The sequence below is a fragment of the Miniopterus schreibersii genome, assembly GCF_964146895.1.
Source record: "Miniopterus schreibersii genome assembly, chromosome: 4".
Lineage (NCBI taxonomy): Eukaryota > Metazoa > Chordata > Mammalia > Chiroptera > Miniopteridae > Miniopterus > Miniopterus schreibersii.
The window spans coordinates 59,831,435-59,848,689 of NC_138105.1; the positions used below are offsets into that span (position 1 = coordinate 59,831,435).

The following is a 17,255-nucleotide window of genomic DNA, read 5'->3' on the forward strand; positions in this document are numbered from 1 at the left end:
GGGGCGGGGCGGGGCGGGGCTCCGGGGGTAAGTAGCCGCGGCGGCGGCCGGGAGGGGCTCCGGCGGCTGCTCCGCACCCACAGGCTCGCGTCGCGCTCGGTGGCTGCAGGCCCAGGCTCTCGGCTGTGGAGCGCGGTGAGTGCGGGCGGGCGGGCGGGGCGGGCGCGGGAGGAGCCCGCGCGACTGAAGTGACCTTGGCTGGGAGGAGGAGGCTGGAGGCCAGGCCCAGGCGGCGTCTCCGGGGACCGGCGGGATGGGGGACTCTCGGGCTATCGCAGCCGGGCCAGCTGGGGTGACGGCCGCGCGCTCCTGAAAGGTCGCCCTGGTGAGAAACGCAAAAAACACCCCGCCCGCGGGCAGCCGGGCTCCCTGCCCCCATTCGACCCGGAGGCTCGCCCCGCGGGCCCCTCCTCCAGGGCTGCGTGCGGGCCCCGGGCAGGGTCCCGCCGGCCCCAGCCTGGCCCCGGAGGCCGCGCGGGCGGAGCCGGGGAGCTGGCCGCGACCCTGGGAGGAGCCTGCGGGGGGCCGCCGGGCCGGAACCCGGGCGCCGGAGGCCAAAATCTGGCTCCCGGCGGTGTCGATCTCTGGGCCTCAGTTTCCGCAGCAAACTGCTGAAATAGTAGTGCGTACCTGCATCATTTTCAGGTGCTTCCTCATCCCGGAGGCTTTGCCTGGGCAGCTTTCCGCGCACAATCACGAGCAATTCCGGGAACCCCGAAAGGCAGACACCGGGAAACGAATCTGGGACTGGGTGGGTTAGGCTGGACCCCCACGTGAGAAGTTAAATCCACAGATGAGCAGGAAACCGAAACAGAGGAGGGCAGGAGACTGTAGGGCCCCAGCCCCCGCGCCCCCTCCCTTTGCTGGGGGAGGGAGGCAGTGCCCCAGGCCCAGGGCGGTGTGGGAGCCGGGAAAGCAGGGCGAGTCCCTGGGGCATCGCCTCTTCCCCCACCTGAGGGCCCGGGAGAGGGAGCAGGTAGGCAGCAGTGTGGATGACTGGGTTTCGGGGGGCTCAGTGGGCAGGCAGTCCAGATATGAGCTGGATTTGCCTTCCTAGTGGGCCGAGGTCAGCCCCCTTCCCCGCACGGAGGCCGCCAACAGGCACAGGGAAGAGGTAGCCCAGGCCCCATACACCTCTGTCTGACCCAGTAGAAACCCTCACCCAGTGGGAGGGTAGGTGGTGGGGTCAAAGGGAGGCCTAGCGCCTTTTGTTACCTTGGGAAAACTGATCCCCACGTGCCTCCACCCTTCGGTGAGTGCATTAGGATTCATCCACCTGAGCGAATCCGTCAGCGCAGAGTGAGTGGGAAAGGTAAAAGGCTTAGGAGGGTGTCTGGCTTAGCCAAGGCTTCTTTCCTTTTCTTCCCTGAAATCCTTTTTTCAATGGAGAATTGTTTCCTGTTGGCAGTGGTGACGGTGACCAAGGGCCCTTAAGCAAAGAAAAAGGGGTTGGGCTGTCCCCACCCTGTGTGGCTTTCCCAAAGAGAAAGTTGAAGGTACCCTGGAGGGAGGTTCTGCTCAAAGCTCCTTTGGGCATTTTTCCCAGAGCTGAGGTCCTGCCCAGTGGAGAGGTGCAGATCCCTCACCTGGGGGTTCGCAGGCCCAGTGGGTGGCAACACAGGCCTGACACAGCCCAGCTCCGGTAACTCCCTTGATGTTGGGTCTGGACAGTGCTATTTCTTAACTAGTCAGATGGTAGGAGTGGAAGCTTTTAAGGCCCCAGGAAAAACCTGTCCCTGTGCTGCTGACTCAGCAGCTTCCACTGAGGCCTGGTTTTTTTCTTTCCTCAACTGCTGAACTAAGGAGATGGAGTAGGAAGTTGCTCACATTTTAGGGGTGAGATGTTTTTTGTTATTGTTGGCAGCTGGATTGAGACGTGAAGGGAGAGCATATGTCAGGGGAACTTTGAAATGTCTGTTGCATGATTTTCTTAAATGTGAGTGGTGGTTGCTTAGACTGTCCCTACCATTTGGAGAGAAAGGACTGAAATATTTGGGGGTGAAGACTCAGTGTCCACCACCTATTTTTGAGAGTTTGGCATAAGGAACGTATTAGAAATGTAAGGTGGAAATGTAGGAAATGGGAAATTGTGAACATCAAGGATGGAATTAGGCATTTCCATAGGGTCCAACCTCATGTGTACAGAGATAGTGGGGGTTGACAGTAAGTTGATGGGTCATGTTGAGGCACATACAGATATGGATTGTACTCACTGGACATTGGGTGGAAGTCAGCAGTCTGCACCTGGTCCCATATCATCATCGCTTTTGGTTTAAGCTCTCTACACATACTCCAGGTGATGCATAAGAAAAGGAGATCCTGACTCCTTCCTTCACTGTTAATGTTCTTATTTTTGTCCTAGTTTGGATAGGGAGTAGGGGGGGGTCTAGGGATAGAGCACCATTACATATCTATACTTTAACCAGTCCAGTTTTTAACCTCAAGCCTCATCCCACTCCCTTTCCACAGCACCAGGTGCCTCCAAGTCTCCGGCTTGTGGTGTTTGTAGAGTGAGTGTTTTCTCTCTTGGTCACAGCTCCCCTTTACAGATGAGGTTTCAGCTTCTCTGATCTGCAAGTCCATTACCACTTGCTTCTGATCTTTCTGAGGGACAGTATAGCTCTGTTCTGCTCTTCTCTATATAATGCTCCTATACTTTTTTCTGCTTTTAATACTCTGTATCAATCCATGAACAATATTATTAATATTGATATAACTTTAATTATACTGCATGTATCCTTTCCCACTAGTGTTTATAAGAGTTATTTATGTTGATACATACAGTTCTAGTTCATTCATCTTAAAGGTACAGTGTATTTGTCTACTGAGGGACAGTTAGGTTGTTTCTGCCTTTTCACTGTTGCTCACAGTGCTACATTAAATATCTCTGGATCTCTCAGACACTTGGTAAGAGTTTCTCTAGGACAAAAGCAGAAGTTAATTGCTGGGTCATGAGGTGTATGGGTCTTCCATTTTGCTAGATACCGACAGAGTGCTTGGAGGTAAAATGAGGTTTTACCCACCTATACTCCCAGCAGTGTGGAGTGTTCTTGTTCCTCGTATTTCCCAACACTAGATATTATCAGACTTTGATTTTTCTCAAGCACCACTTTCCCATACCTGTCAAACAAACAAACAAAAGCCTACCCAAGACTTTTCCAGTGTTACTGTTTTATGAATGCTGGGTGCTGGAACGAAGGCATGTCTGCATTTTTTACTGTGTTATCTGTCTCTACCAGGCCAGTAACTCATTTAGCCTGGTCATCAAGATAACCTAGAGTTACCAGCAAGGATGGGGAGAGGAGGATGGGACAGATACCACCAAGATAGTAAGCTGATTCAACACAGAGTACTCTGAAAACAACTAGATATTCTGCCAAGAGACCCAGCAAAGGCTGGGCTTCTCTATGACCTGCTGACCTGGACTTGGGCAGAAAGTGCTCTTTCTCACACACACACAAGTCACATGGCTTCCCGGCTTGCGCAAGACCTGGGAAGGTAGCGCCAACCCAGGGCTTCAGTCACTCCAGGGTTGAGGCGATGTCCAACATCAGTTGGGAGCCATCTGCCACCCATTCTCAATCCACTTAACCCTGCAGGTATTTGGGAGGTACTTTGTTCTGGTGGTCAAGATAGCAGGGCAAACCATCATTTGAACACCTGTCACTGAAAGTTGGGAGGATCATAATTTTTCATCCACACTGGGATACATTTGAGAATGAAAAGAATTACCCTGGGGAAGCCAGAGTTAACTGGCCTGTGGGTAGGGAGAGGCATATTCACCCCAGTAGTGCATGAGAGTGTTTCCGAGGGGCAGTTCATTCATTGTAAGGGCTTCCCACTCCGAGACAGGCAGCATGGAAGGCTTTTTGAAAAAGAGCATCTCCTTCTGTCTCCCAACAGCCTAGTAAGCAGAGAATCTTTCTTCTGGGGCCCAGGAGAGGAAATCAGGGCCAAGCCAGAGAGGTGAAGCCTTTCTGTTGCTTGCTTTTGTGGTTTCCAACATCTCAGTCACCCCAGTACCCATCCGGCAGGGTGATGTAATCTAGCTTGTGATTGAATTAGGGAGCTGCTGTGTTCCTGCAAGCTGGAGAAACATGGGGCACTAATTTCATTTAAATCTCCAAGGGTTTCTAAAAGCCTTTGTAAAGTAGTTGTAAGGTCCTTCAGAATTCAGGCAGTGTACCCATTTTAGAAACTGAGACATGGGGATACGGAGCCCCATTCAGCATCTCAGTAAGTCAGTATCAGCTGGTGAGCGAAAGCTTCCAGAACTTTCCAGAACTTTGTCAAAACTATGTCTTGTTTCTCAATAATACAAACTTTTTTGACTGGTTGGGGCCTTTCTGGGGTCCATGGTTTTAAGTCTAAGGTAGTCATTTTCTTCTGTTTGCAGCACGTGGGCTGTTGTGGCTTATCTTTAGCAGTGTTCCATTTGTGGGCACTGTAGCTACCTGGTTTCCAGCAACCTGGGGAGAGTTAGTCACTTGTTTTGCACAGATGATTGACAGGTGGGCAGCAGGGGAGGTACCTATGAGTGGCTGAGGCAAGAGGGGCCTTCTCACTGCCTCTCCTGTCTGTAGGGCTGATGAGCAGTGTTGCTGGCTGCCATCTGCAGTGGTTGCCTTTTCTGGGTCATACAGCAATTGCTTCAGGGGGTCATTTCAGCTGTAGGGAGCCAGGCTCTAGGGGATGGATAGCCAACCTGGTGCCTGTTTGTCCTCACAGTGTTGCAACAGGTGACAACTAGGAGCCCTTTTTGTTTTGTTTTGTTTAAACTTAAAAGATTATAAGCCAAGAGGCAGTTAACCAAGTCTGCCTTAGAAGCAAAGCCATAAAACAGAAAAGACCAAATCAAAGGCTGTGATTCAGAGTCAAAAAGGAAAGGCTTAGGGTTTCCTTCAAGTCGACCAGAGCCTATTTGCAATCAAGGTCCTTGTGTCCATCACCACAGTGCAGCCCCAACAGTAAGATGAAACTAGGCAAACTGAAATCAAGGGGAAGTGAAGGTCTGCCTCATTTTGTTTTGTGAGTGTCCGAGAGTGGTCAAAAGTTTAGAAATAGCTGCTGTTGATGATATTGAGAGGTCAGACAAGTCTTTGTGGAAGAGAAAGAAACGGACAGACTTCTCTAGCAAGATCTCACTAAATCTTCACACCGCTCCTACCTTTCCCCCTTCCCCCTAATCAGAAGCCATATATACATGGCACAACCTTAACTTGTGGCTACTGGCAACATGCAGGCACTTGATTTTTTGATTCCTTAGAGCCGACTGAACAAGATCAGCAGGGTATGAGCAGCGGCAGAGACAAGGAAGAGCAGGGTACCAGGCGTGAGAGACTTGCTGGACATTCACTCAGCTTCTTCTCTATTAGCCAGGAGTTTGCAGCTTGCTTATTTGGAAAGTTCAAGAATATCAGTCCTGTCTCATCAGATTCAATACAGATTTAGAATCCAGTCTACCTGAGAGCTCTAGACCCACCTTTTTAATAAAATCCAGGCGAGTGGCAGCCAACACTGATTCTGTCATTAGGGATGTCAGGACTCAGCCTCCTGTGACATGGTACCAGCTCCTCTCCTTCTGTGTTCATTCTATCTCTTTCCAGAGCCCCAAGGTCCACGTTAGTCCCGCAGATGTCTGCAGGGTAGTCAGAAAATGGTTCTGCTGTGAGGGGAGGTGGGCAGGATCGCCTGGCCATGGGCCCTTTTTTTCCACATGGCATTCTAAAGGACTGTAGTGGGATGTGCTTTCATATAAACCAGTAAGTGCTACAGGGGTTTGGAGAGGAAAGAAATGAGAGAGCCCCCCCCCCCCCCCCGCATTTGTTTAGCTAGATATTAGTGTAGAAAAAGGGAAGAAGGGTGTAGTGGAAACCCTGCGTCTACCAGGAATCCAGCTGACTGAGGACCAGAACTAACATCTACCCAGCACACTTCCCTAACACTCACTGTGTTCTTAACCTATTCTAGCCCCTCTCCCTCATGAAATAAGAACTTTCTGTTCATTCTCTCGTAATTATAGGGGGAAAAGCACAGAATTGAGAAATGGAAGTGTTTGCCATAAAGAGGGGAAGTGAAAGCTGCTATTTTGGGCTAAGGCCTTGGAACCCATGACAAACAGCACGGCCTGTTTTAACCGTTTGTGTGTTGTTTGTCCAGTGTTCATGATTCGTGTGGATGTGGAGGGAGGGAAGACTCTCTGGTGCTCACTGCTCCCAGGGCATCTTTGTCTCCTTTGGGAGGAGAAATTTCACTTAATATTCTTTGGGCTCAGTCTCAGGACCCTCAGAATGGAAGCCAATTTGGAGGCTGAGGTTAAAATCTGGATTTTAATTCAGTCCCTCTTTGTGATATAGAGGTATTGTGGGCAGGTTTGGAGTGGACTGGAATTGTCTGCCGCATGCCAGGGGCGGAGAACAGAATAAAGAGAGGGGGGAGGCAGAAGGGTACTGATTTGGACCTGGAAACTGTACGTGTCCAAATGAGCAGCCCTGCGTTGCCTTCTTACCGTAGAGCAGCCACTGTGCCAGGGCCCTCAGCCCACCCTCATTTCACTCTGGACTTGCACCCAGAGCAACTGATGGCTATGAGCTCCATGTTACAGGTGGTGAAACTGAGGCTCAGTGAAGGTTGGTGCTCTAGGCTGCACACTTAGTGAGTAGAAAAGCTAAGATCTGAATCCAGTCTCCTGACTCCACGCCCAGTACTCATGCTTGCTGCTGGCTATGGTGGCTATTAAACCCCACTATGGTGGCTGTTAAACCTCACTATGGGGACTGCTTGAACCCCAGCCCAGACTCATTCCTGTAATGCCGTGGTGCTGTGCCTGGGGTGCTGGGGGGTGAGAGGAAGAGCTTCCTGAGTGCTCAGTGCAGATGGGCTGGGAGTGGGGGGTTCAGAGGTCTGTAGTTCACGGGAGGGGACCCTGGTTCTCCACTGAGATTATAAGGAGGGAGAATAAATTTGGCAGAAAATATGGAGGAGGACCTGTGGAACCAAAGGACAAGCAGGGTGAGTCCATGAAAGACACGTCTGGTGCAGGAGCGTGGGATGCCTGGCAGGACTCAGGCCGCAGGCTGGGGGATGGCCATGGCAGTTGTCGGTGCAGGAGCTGAGAACCATCTGGGAGGTGGGAGGTGTTCTCTCCCACCACAGAAACCAGAGAAATCTTATTTTAAAAGCTGAGTTGCCAAGTAAGTGCCCCCATTCTCCATTTGCTTATGATTTAACATCTCAGCAGATGGCTGAGCACCCAGGGGGCACCTGAGGACACTCCCGTTGACATTTAGGAAGCATTCTACTGGGACTCCCTCCTGCACTAGGTTTTTCTACCTTGGAAAATGTTAAATGCCAAGTGTAAGGCAGAGGGTGTCGTTAAAAAGCCAGAAACCCAACTGCTTTGCTCCCCAGATTGCTCTTTGCCCCTTTCGCCATGTGAGGACACATCAAAACGTTTACCTAACAGTTAGAGGTTGTGTGGGTCCCTGACACATGGTCATGTGAGTGGCAGCCTCCCCATGAGTCACTAAAAATGAGCCGGCTAAGTGTTTTGAGCAGGAAGTCACTAGGGAGGAAGCCTCATAGGTGGCCAGGGAGATGACTGTGTAAGTGCATTTGGGGCCTCATTAAACCCAGTGATCCCTCCTTGGTTTGGTGGCGTGGGGTCTTTGGTAGCCCTCACCATTCTTCATAAAAGAACAAAGCTTCAAATATTATCTTTTTTTTTTAAAGGATATATAGTGAAAAATAAGTTCCCCTGTTACAGTTACTTACTGCTGTTGTGTGTTTTTCTTGACATTTTATACATGGTGATAGGAATATACTTGTACATTGTTTAATGGGTTCATGCGCTTAACCGTGGCTCACCTGTGGCCTATATCTTGGCCATATTTCCTTTATCGGTACAATATGATTCACTTGAACTCGTTCATCTCTTAAAGGGCTGCTTTGTGTTCTGTTATTTCACCATTTACTATAACGTCACAGTTACTCTGTTATTTGACACTTGCTTGGTTTCTGATCTTCTAATACAGAGAATATTTAAGGCACCCCCATGTACCTGTAGCTTTGCGTGTTGAGGCTGGTGTAAATCTAAATGTCAGATTGCTGAGTCAGAGGAATGTTGATGAAAAAGTTCATAGAAACAGCCAGTGCCACCTCTGTGTGTTGGTCCCTGCCACCGGACATTGCAACATCTCTGCTTCCCCATATCTAACCCCCCTCCTCCCGCTGCCCAGAGTGATCAGATTGTCCCGCCTTTGCCATCTGGTTGAAGATAAATATCTCCTTAATTTTATCTGTACCTGCCTGTGGTAGAGCATCTTTTAATATCTGTGTTGGCCATTTGTAGTTCTTCTATAAATTCACTGTGTATGTCCTTTTGCCATTTTTCCATTACACTCTTTCTGTTCTGATTTTAAGAGCCCGTTGCATATTAAGGAAACGAAGCCTTAAGTAGATGTAAAGCACTGATTTTTTGTTCGCTTGTCACTTTTTGTTTTTCTAGATGAGAGGCTCTATTTTCATTGTCCCCTTTAAGGGACAATGTCAATCTTAGGCTGTGTTCCTCACTCCAATATTACATTTTTTTAAGTGTATTTATTTTCTTCATACAACTCTGGTGGTTTTATTCAAGATCTTTGTTCCATGTAGCACTTTTTGTGTGTAAAGAATCAAGTGTAAAGATTCAGACTTACCCCCCCCCCCCCCGAAGTGCACAGCCAGCTATACAAGCACTGTCTCCTGAGGTATGCAGTTTCTCACCCGTCTCTTCCACACCCACTGAGTTCCCATGCAGGATGTGCTTCTGAATGGTCTCCGGTTTTGTTGATCAGAATGGTCCTGGGCCAGCATCACTGGGGGCTTATAATACATTTACCAGCAAGGGGGCCAGGCCTCCATCCTTGCTTTTTCCCACAACTGTCTTGCAATCCTTTTTTAAATTTTTTACACATTTATCCTTCTTCCAGATGAATTGTTGCTTAAGCAACACCTGAGTTTAAACGTTCCCTCGAATATATCTCAGTGTGTGGGAGGCAGCGTGTTAAGTGCTGTCGCCTGCGTTGTGTCATCTTCCCGTAACCTCACCATGACCTGCAGCCCCGGAGGAGGTGGGTCGTTCCTGGGACAGGAGCTTCCCCCAACACGCACGTGCATGTACACATACACACACACACACACACACACAAGTCCCCGCTGTGTGGGTGTCTCACAAGGCTCGGAGGAGGTGTGGCACCAGGATGCATTTCTTGTTTTCATGGAGCTGCTGACCTGAGAGCATGATTCAGAGGCTGAGCTGAAAATCGCTGTCTCCTGACTCACAAGCCAGTCCCAGTTCTAAGGGCCCCGTCGTGATGTGGTGGTTTCCCCTCCTGGAAGCCCCGTCTCTGGAACTGGAAGCGGAGCCCTTGGCTGGCTGGAAAACCTGGAGAAAATCCCAGGAGACTGGTGCCTCTGGCCAAACTGGCCCCGCTCCCCCGGCTCTCTGGAGACTGGCACATGCGGCCTTAGCTTGGCTTGGGTTTTCCTCGTTTTGTATTCAAATTGTGGTTCCTGAGATTTACTTCATTTTGCATTTTTTAAATCCACTTGGGACATAATCACATGGGCAGACTGTTGGCTTTTTCACAGCACTAACTTGGGGAAAGTCTCAACTTTGTCCTACGAGCCCATGGAGAGGCAGATTGGTGGCAGCGGAGAGGGCACTGGACTCAGTTTAGCCTGAGGATGTGGATGTATTCATTCGTGTAGGACAGACTTGTTGATCTGCTTGTTGCCTGGGCCCTGGGATTTTGACAGATAGCAGGTCAGCCCTGGCCTGGGCCTCATAGCTGACAAGATAACACCACCATTTCAGACTGTGAGCTTGGCCCTTGCTCTGCATGACAGCCCTGGAGACCCAAGCAGCACACATCACCCGCTCTCAGCTGCACCGGGGCCGCACTGCAGGCAACACGGCCCCTCTGCTTTCTCTGTCCTGGCTCCCAGGCACCTGTAGGAGAAGCACACATGGTCCGTCTTAGTCCGTTCAGGTTACTCCAAGAGAATACCACAGACCTGGTGACTTCTGAACAGACATTTATTTCTCATAGTCTGGAGGCTGAAAGCCCAAGTTCAGGGCACCAGCAAGGTTGTGAGGGCACACTTCAAGGTCACAGACTTCTTGCTGTGCCTTCATGTAGTGGAAGGAGCAAGGGATCTCTGGGGTCTCTTTTATAAGGGCACTAATCCCATTTATGAGGGCCCCACCCTCATTACCTAATCACCTCCCAAGGGCCCCATGTCCTGACACCATCACATTGGAGGTTAGGATTTCAACATGAATTTGGGGGTGACACATTCGGACTATAGCATGGTCTTATGTGCTACAGGTACAGGTTGGGATTTTGAGATAAAGCCCAGGAGCACACAGGCACTGTGGGTCCTTGAGTGTTCTCTCTGGGGTCTTACCCAGGCTTGACAAAAGAGGAAACTGAGGAACAGAAGGGGACAAGTGGCAGCCAGGGCAAAAACATGGGTCTTTTGGCCACTGGGTTGTACCTGGCCCCAGGGCCATGCTGCCTAAAATGGTGCCTTTGTGTGTTGAGCACTTGAACTGAGTGAAGGAGGAGCAGCCCCTGATGTCTTGTGTCTTCTTTTACTATCTAGGTGAATCCAGGATCTAGCTTCCAAAATGTGGCGGCTCTTGGCCACCCTCAGCTGCCTGGCAGTGCTGACCAGTGCTCGGAGCAGGCTCAGTTTCCAGCCCCTGTCAGATGAGCTGGTCAACTATGTTAATAAGCGGAACGGCACATGGAAGGTGGGCTGTGGTGACCGCTTCCTGCATGTGTCACTCCCAAGGGTCGTCGGTCTGGGCACCCTGACTCCTAGCAGAGGTGGCTTCAGCTGTGGCCCACAGGACAGTTGAAAATCTAATTCAGAGTCATGGCTGCTCAAGATCATGCCCACCTCCTCCCTACCCCCCTTCCGTGTGTGCATGTGTATGTGTTGCCCGTGTGTGAGCGTGCATGGAGGTTCAGGGGGATAAACAAGCTTCGGGAGTGTTCATAATTGGGTCTCCTGTGAGTTCCACTGTGGTAGGTGTTATGGCTCATTAATACTAGCAGCTCCTTGATTCTGCCCAGTTCTGAGGCCTGGGACTTTGGGGACCATGAGGAATAGGTCATGTTCAAGGCTGCGGGGATGGGGGTGGGGGGTCTCTCTTGACCTCAGCTAAAAGAGGAGACACCCAGTGGTCTGAGAGCTGCATGCTGCCCACAAGGTCCCTCTGGGCTGGTCCCAGCCTGCTCTGCAGGGTGCCCAACTTAGCCTATTCAGGCTGCTGTCACAAAATGTCACACATTGGGTGGCTTATAAACAGAAATTTATTGCTCATAGTTCTGAAGGCTGGAAGTACAGGGTCAAGGCTCCAGCATGGTCAGGTTCTAGTGAGGCCCTCTTCCAGGCTGCAGATGGCTGGCTTCTCGCTGTGTCTTCACATGGTGGGAGGGACAGGGGAGCTCTCTGGTGTTTCCTTTATCGGGGCACTAATCCCCTTCATGAGGACTCTACCCTTATGACCTAAGCACCTCCCAGAGGCTCACCTCCAGATATCAGCACATTACAGCTTAGGTTTCAACGTGAATTTGGAGGAAATTTGACCTGTAGCGGTAGACCAGCCCCCTTGCTCTGCTGAGTTGGAAGGGACCCCTCGTCTTGTCAGGCCTTGAATGTGAGCAGCGTGCATATTCCACCCTTTCCCCAGAAACACCCTGTTTGTTGGTGGGTGACTATTGGGGACGGACTCTCTTCCAGGCTGGACACAACTTCCGCAATGTGGACATGAGCTACGTGAGGACTCTGTGTGGCACCAAACTGGGTGGACCCAAGCTGCCCCAGAAGTGAGTACTTGCTCCCTGGGGCATGAGTAGCAGACGTTTGTTTGGGACAGTGGGAAGGAGGGAAGAGAGAAGGCCTCCCTGGCATCCACAGATCTTACTTTTTCCAGAGACTCTACTTCAGAGCAGGGCCCAAATGCCAGTGTTTCCCACTGTGCTTCTCCAGGTGGCTCAGAGCCCTGGTGGGAAAGGTCCCAAACCTGGGTCTCCACAATCTGGATGGGCCTAATCTTGAATAAGGAAAATCTAGGAAAAGCCATGTGATGTTTTCTTTTTCTAGAAAATTCTGGACATTTTCGTGTAGACATTATTACTCTTGTCGGAAGCATTAGGAAAAATCTAACAGCGAGGATGGGATAGTGAAGTTATGGGACATCACACTGTGGTGAAGATATTAAAAATGATGTGAGGAGCCTGGGCAGACATATGATTGGGGGTGGGGCAGGGGAAGCAAGAAGCACAATTATGTAGACCCTGTGGCTAAAACTCTTGAAAAACACCTATAAAATAAGCTGAGAAAGAAGGATATGGAATGATAAGTTGTGTTAAGCAGTAGAGTCAGGTTTTGTTTTCTGAAATTCCAAGGGGACATCCCTCTTGTGTATGTTGTGTGCCTCACTCCCTTTCTTGGGGACAGCCTGCAATCAGTTGGCCTTTGCAGGGATGGGGTGGAGTGGGGTGGGAAGTGAAGGTGGTAAGATGCAAGCTTATAATAGAGACCTTCCTTTATCCAGAGCTTTGTTTGCTGAGGACATAGTTCTGCCTGAAAACTTCGATGCTCGGGAACAGTGGCCAGATTGCCCAACCATCAAGGAGATCAGAGACCAGGGTTCCTGTGGCTCCTGCTGGGTGAGGCCTGCTGGCCGGGAGTGGCTAGAGCAGAGGGCAGGGTGAGGGGGCGGTGCTGGGAGTGACCAGGGGAGTTGGGGTTGGACCAACTGTGACTGGGCACATTATATAACCTTCCTAAGTCTCAGTCTCCACTGGTATAAACATAATCAAGATCCCCATGGCCGCGAGTTACTGCAGGGACTGGGTGGAGGAAAGGCTGTGTAGAGCGCCCTGCACTACCACGGCCTGTGTGTGGGCTGTGAAGTGCCTTTATTTCTCCGTTTGACACACTGTCCTGGGCCATCAGCAATACCATTACTTTTGCCTTCTACTCTGCATCATGAAGACTCAGTGAGCTGTCTTACTTTTGTTTTTTAACTGTTGTAAAATACACAATATAAATTTACCCATCTTAATCTTTCCTTTTTTTAATCATCACCTGAGGACATGCTTAGGAAGAGGAAAGGGCAAAGAGAGAAACATCGATCGGTTGCCTTCCTTATGCTCCCCGACTGGGAATCAAACCCCCACCCTAGGTATATGCCCTGACCAGGAATCGAACCCGCCACCTTTTGGTATAGGCCAGGGCACTAAGTGTGTTCACATTCTGTGTCCATCACCACCATCCGTCCACACAGCTCTTGTCATCTTGCAAAACTAAAACTCTGTCCCCATTAAACACTAACAACCCCATCTGCCCTCCCCTCAGCTCCTAGCAACCACCCTTCTTTCTGTCTCTATGACTTTGACTAGTCTGGGTACCTCATAGAAGTAAAATCATAGAGTATTTGTCCTTTGCGTGAACTGGGGTTTTTTTTTGTTAAAAATCAAAACCTCATGTTTCAGAAATGAACTGAGTGCCCAGGTAGAGGTTTGGGTAGGATTAAGGGGGCTTTAAAGCTAATAAGCTTGAGTGCCAGGACCCTTACCTGACGCTGGCAAAGACTAGCCACCAAGAAAGCCTTAGGTGCCCACTAAGGTCCTCCAAGGCGGTGGCCGGGGGGGCGGGGGCTCACCTGGGTGGCACTTATTTCTGCAGGCATTTGGAGCTGTGGAAGCCATTTCTGACCGGATCTGCATCCTCACCAATGGGCATGTCAGTGTGGAGGTGTCTGCGGAGGACCTGCTTACCTGCTGTGGCTTCCAGTGTGGGGACGGGTGAGTCTTAGGCAGCACCTTCCAGGGAGGGAATGGCACCAGGGAGACCCAGAGCTGAGGCCTCCTCAGATGGCGGATGACTGAGGCTCCTTGGGGTGGGAGTGGTAAGGACGGATGTGGTGGAGGCACTGTGGGGACCTGGGGAGTCTGGAAGCAGGCCCTAGCATGGCTGCTGCTTTCCCGGAGGCTCCTAAAACCAAGTTGGCCCCACAGGGCTAGCTGTGGGTGGCAGGGTCTGGGAAAAACAGATGGGCTTGACATTGGTGGTTAAATTTCTGATCTCAGGTCTGGTTTTTGTCATCTTGTCCCTTTAACTTGCCCAAGGCAGTGTAATAGCCTCAGGGCCTGTTTTCTTATCTGTAGTTAAGGATAATGGTTCCCTAGATTGGTTTAAAAAAAAGTGTGTCCAGGCCTGATCACACACCAGTTAAGTTTGAATTTCTGGCACTGGTGCTTTTGTAAGTGTCCCAGGGAATTCTGTGTGTTCTCTGATTGAGAATCCCTGTTCTAGAAAGGACACAACCTGGTTTGGTGGAGGCAGGAATGTGGGCGTTCTTCTGTCTTCTTGAGGGTCTTGGTGGGCAGGGAAGAGAGCTTAGGTGACTCCCTGAAGAAAGGACATTCCAGGAGAGGGTGAATTGGGGGTCTGTTAGGATCTGGGAGAACTGTTGGGCCAGTTGCTAAAGGGAGCAGTGGCTCCACCAAGCAGTGGGGTGGGAGCAGATAGCACCTCTCTCACGATGACTTCTAATGAATGGCTCTTTTCTTAGCTGTAATGGAGGCTTTCCTTCTGGCGCTTGGAACTTCTGGACAAAGAAAGGCCTGGTTTCTGGTGGTCTCTATGACTCCCATGTAGGTGAGTATCTGCCCTGAGTCCCTATCTGGCCAGATGGATTTTATAAGCAATGAATAATAATGGTCTCATTTTCCACTATAAAGTGAAGGTTGAGGGTTGAGGGCAAGAGTGCTGGGCTGAAAAATAGGGTAGAAAGACAAGCCAGTCCTCCTCTCAATGGCAGAATTAGCAACAGGTGGGAAAACAGACCCAGGCTGCAGAGTTGAGGGTAACTACTGTTCCTGCATGTCATCACCCCAGTTCTTTCTGGCCTCAAGGGGCCTCTGTAGGGGCTGCTGGCTGACACCCTCCTTTCTACTTGGTCCCCCCAGGTTGCAGACCCTACTCCATCCCTCCCTGTGAGCACCACGTGAATGGCTCTCGGCCCTCATGCACAGGGGAGAGGGGGGACACCCCCAAGTGCAGCAAGATCTGTGAGCCGGGCTATACCCCATCCTACAAAGAAGACAAACACTTTGGTAAGCACACTGGGCCTGAGACCTGCTGACAGCCTTCCCAAGCTGAAGGAAGAGGCCAGAGCAACTGAATCTTGGAGTCAGGATCATGGGGTGGAGAAAGGGCACTACTGCCCCTTGCCTGTCGTGTTTTCTGTCTCCATCCTGAATTCCATCTCAAATGTTGTCTTAGCCAGACCCTCAGAGTTGGAGGGAACCAAACTCCTTGTTTTATAGGGGAGTGACCTGGCCTAGTCCTCCTAGGTCACACTCTGCCCTCAGGGCCACATTCTCCCGATTCTCAGCTTCCAGATCCAGCCCAATCACTCCTCCCTCAGGGGGTATACCTGATCACTGCCACCCCCACCCTCCCACCTGACCCCCTCCCAGGCTGGGCAAGTTCCCTAGATGCTCAGTCTTCACCTGGTGGCTCCCCATAAGTCAGTGAATTGGCTGGTGGAGCTGTGAGGGGCACGCCTCACTCCACTTGCTGGTTCATTTGCTAGGATGCCAGTCCTACAGCGTCCCCAGTAGTGAGAAGGAGATCATGGCAGAGATCTTCAAAAATGGCCCGGTGGAGGCAGCCTTCGCCGTGTATTCGGACTTCCTGATGTACAAGTCTGGTGTGTATTGACCCCTGATGGCAACGGGGGGAGGGGAGGTCTGGGTTTGGGTGGGCCAACAGGACTTGATCAGAGGAGGAAGGCAAGGTGTCCAGAAGGACGGTGTCAGGCCTCCCCTCACCCCAGCTCTGCAGACCCCTCAGCAGCTGGCCCCCTGTCACTCATAATCACTGCTCTCAGCAGCTGCTCCTGCTCTGCTCTCTTGCACCTGTTTGCCTCTTCTGCACATGCTATTCAGACCCCTTCTCCAGTGTTTCTGTATAGCCAGTTCCTGCTCATTCCACTCATCCCTTATAGCCAGCTCAGATATCTCCTCAGGGAAGCCTTTCCTCACCTCCCTGGAGCCTCTGTCTCCCACCTCTGTTCACCTCCATTGCTTTATCAGCATTGTTCATCACACTAACTGCAGGCTTTGTGTGTGTCTGGACTGAGTGGCCCTCTTTATTCATCTTTTCTTGACAAAGCCCTAGCATCATGCCTACCTACCCCCCGTGGCGGAGGAAGCATGGAGCACCTGCTGTGTGCAACTCAGTGCGGTGGGGGCCTGGCCGGCGCTCGGCCTGAGAGCTGTCTTACGAACACCCCATCCCAGATGAACAGCCTGTGCTGGCCGCTTCTGTCTCACGTACATTCTGCTAGATTGAAAACCCCAAAACTCTCAACTCTTATAAAACGGATTGGACAAAGGATGGTGATTCTGGCAAGAAAAAAAAGCCTATAAAACTGGTAGTTCTTAACACAGTCCGCAGCCATGTTATAAAAGAACATGCTTCCCACTTGACAAGAGGATAGCCTGGTTGGCCAGCCCCGAGCCCTTTAGCCAGTGTCTCTGTCCGTTGACCAACACTGGCTCCACCAGCCAGCCTCTCTTGCATCATCTCCAGGTGACCCCAGAGCAGCAGTTGCTCTTTCAGCCACAGACTGCTTTTGACAAGTAAATCATTACATGGAGTTCCAGTATGTAAAACAGATCATTGGTATCTTAACATTAACTTTATTTCTTAAATTAGAATTTATAACTTTAGTTTTAAAGACTACCAACAGGCATGTTTTGTTGGACTCCATTTTAATGTTTACTCAATATATTTATGTGTGTTGGGCTTTCAAAAATATCTTTAAATAATTCCTGTTTGAATTATAGAACCCTGTTTGAAAACAGCGGTAGGCCTTTGGGGCCCTTGGGGCTCTGTTTGTCCTGACTGGGGTAGACAGCTGAGTTGGAAAGATGCTGTGAGGGATGGGGCAGTGGCTGGGTGTCGGCCTGAACTGGTTTTTCCCTTTCTCAGGTGTATACCAACATGTCACTGGAGAAATGGTGGGAGGCCATGCAGTCCGCATCCTGGGCTGGGGAGTGGAGAATGACACCCCCTATTGGCTGGTTGGCAACTCGTGGAACACCGACTGGGGTGACAATGGTGAGTGGCCGCTCCCTTCCTGCTAACAATAGGGTGTTATGAGCCAGAACACAGTTGTCATC

At 50.7% G+C, this 17,255-nt stretch overlaps 1 protein-coding gene across 1 annotated transcript in view; it reads left to right on the forward strand.

The window, feature by feature from the left end:
• The window catches only part of CTSB (cathepsin B), a 19,725-nt gene continuing 2,470 nt past the window's right edge, over positions 1–17,255 (forward strand). Inside the window, exons 1-9 of the mRNA XM_081136308.1 lie at positions 1–135; positions 10,648–10,798; positions 11,794–11,879; positions 12,611–12,725; positions 13,747–13,865; positions 14,636–14,721; positions 15,033–15,179; positions 15,662–15,778; positions 17,065–17,193. Coding sequence (XP_080992434.1) covers positions 10,673–10,798; positions 11,794–11,879; positions 12,611–12,725; positions 13,747–13,865; positions 14,636–14,721; positions 15,033–15,179; positions 15,662–15,778; positions 17,065–17,193 — 925 coding nt within the window. The 5' untranslated portion in view covers positions 1–135; positions 10,648–10,672. The remainder of the gene's footprint in view (positions 136–10,647; positions 10,799–11,793; positions 11,880–12,610; positions 12,726–13,746; positions 13,866–14,635; positions 14,722–15,032; positions 15,180–15,661; positions 15,779–17,064; positions 17,194–17,255) is intronic.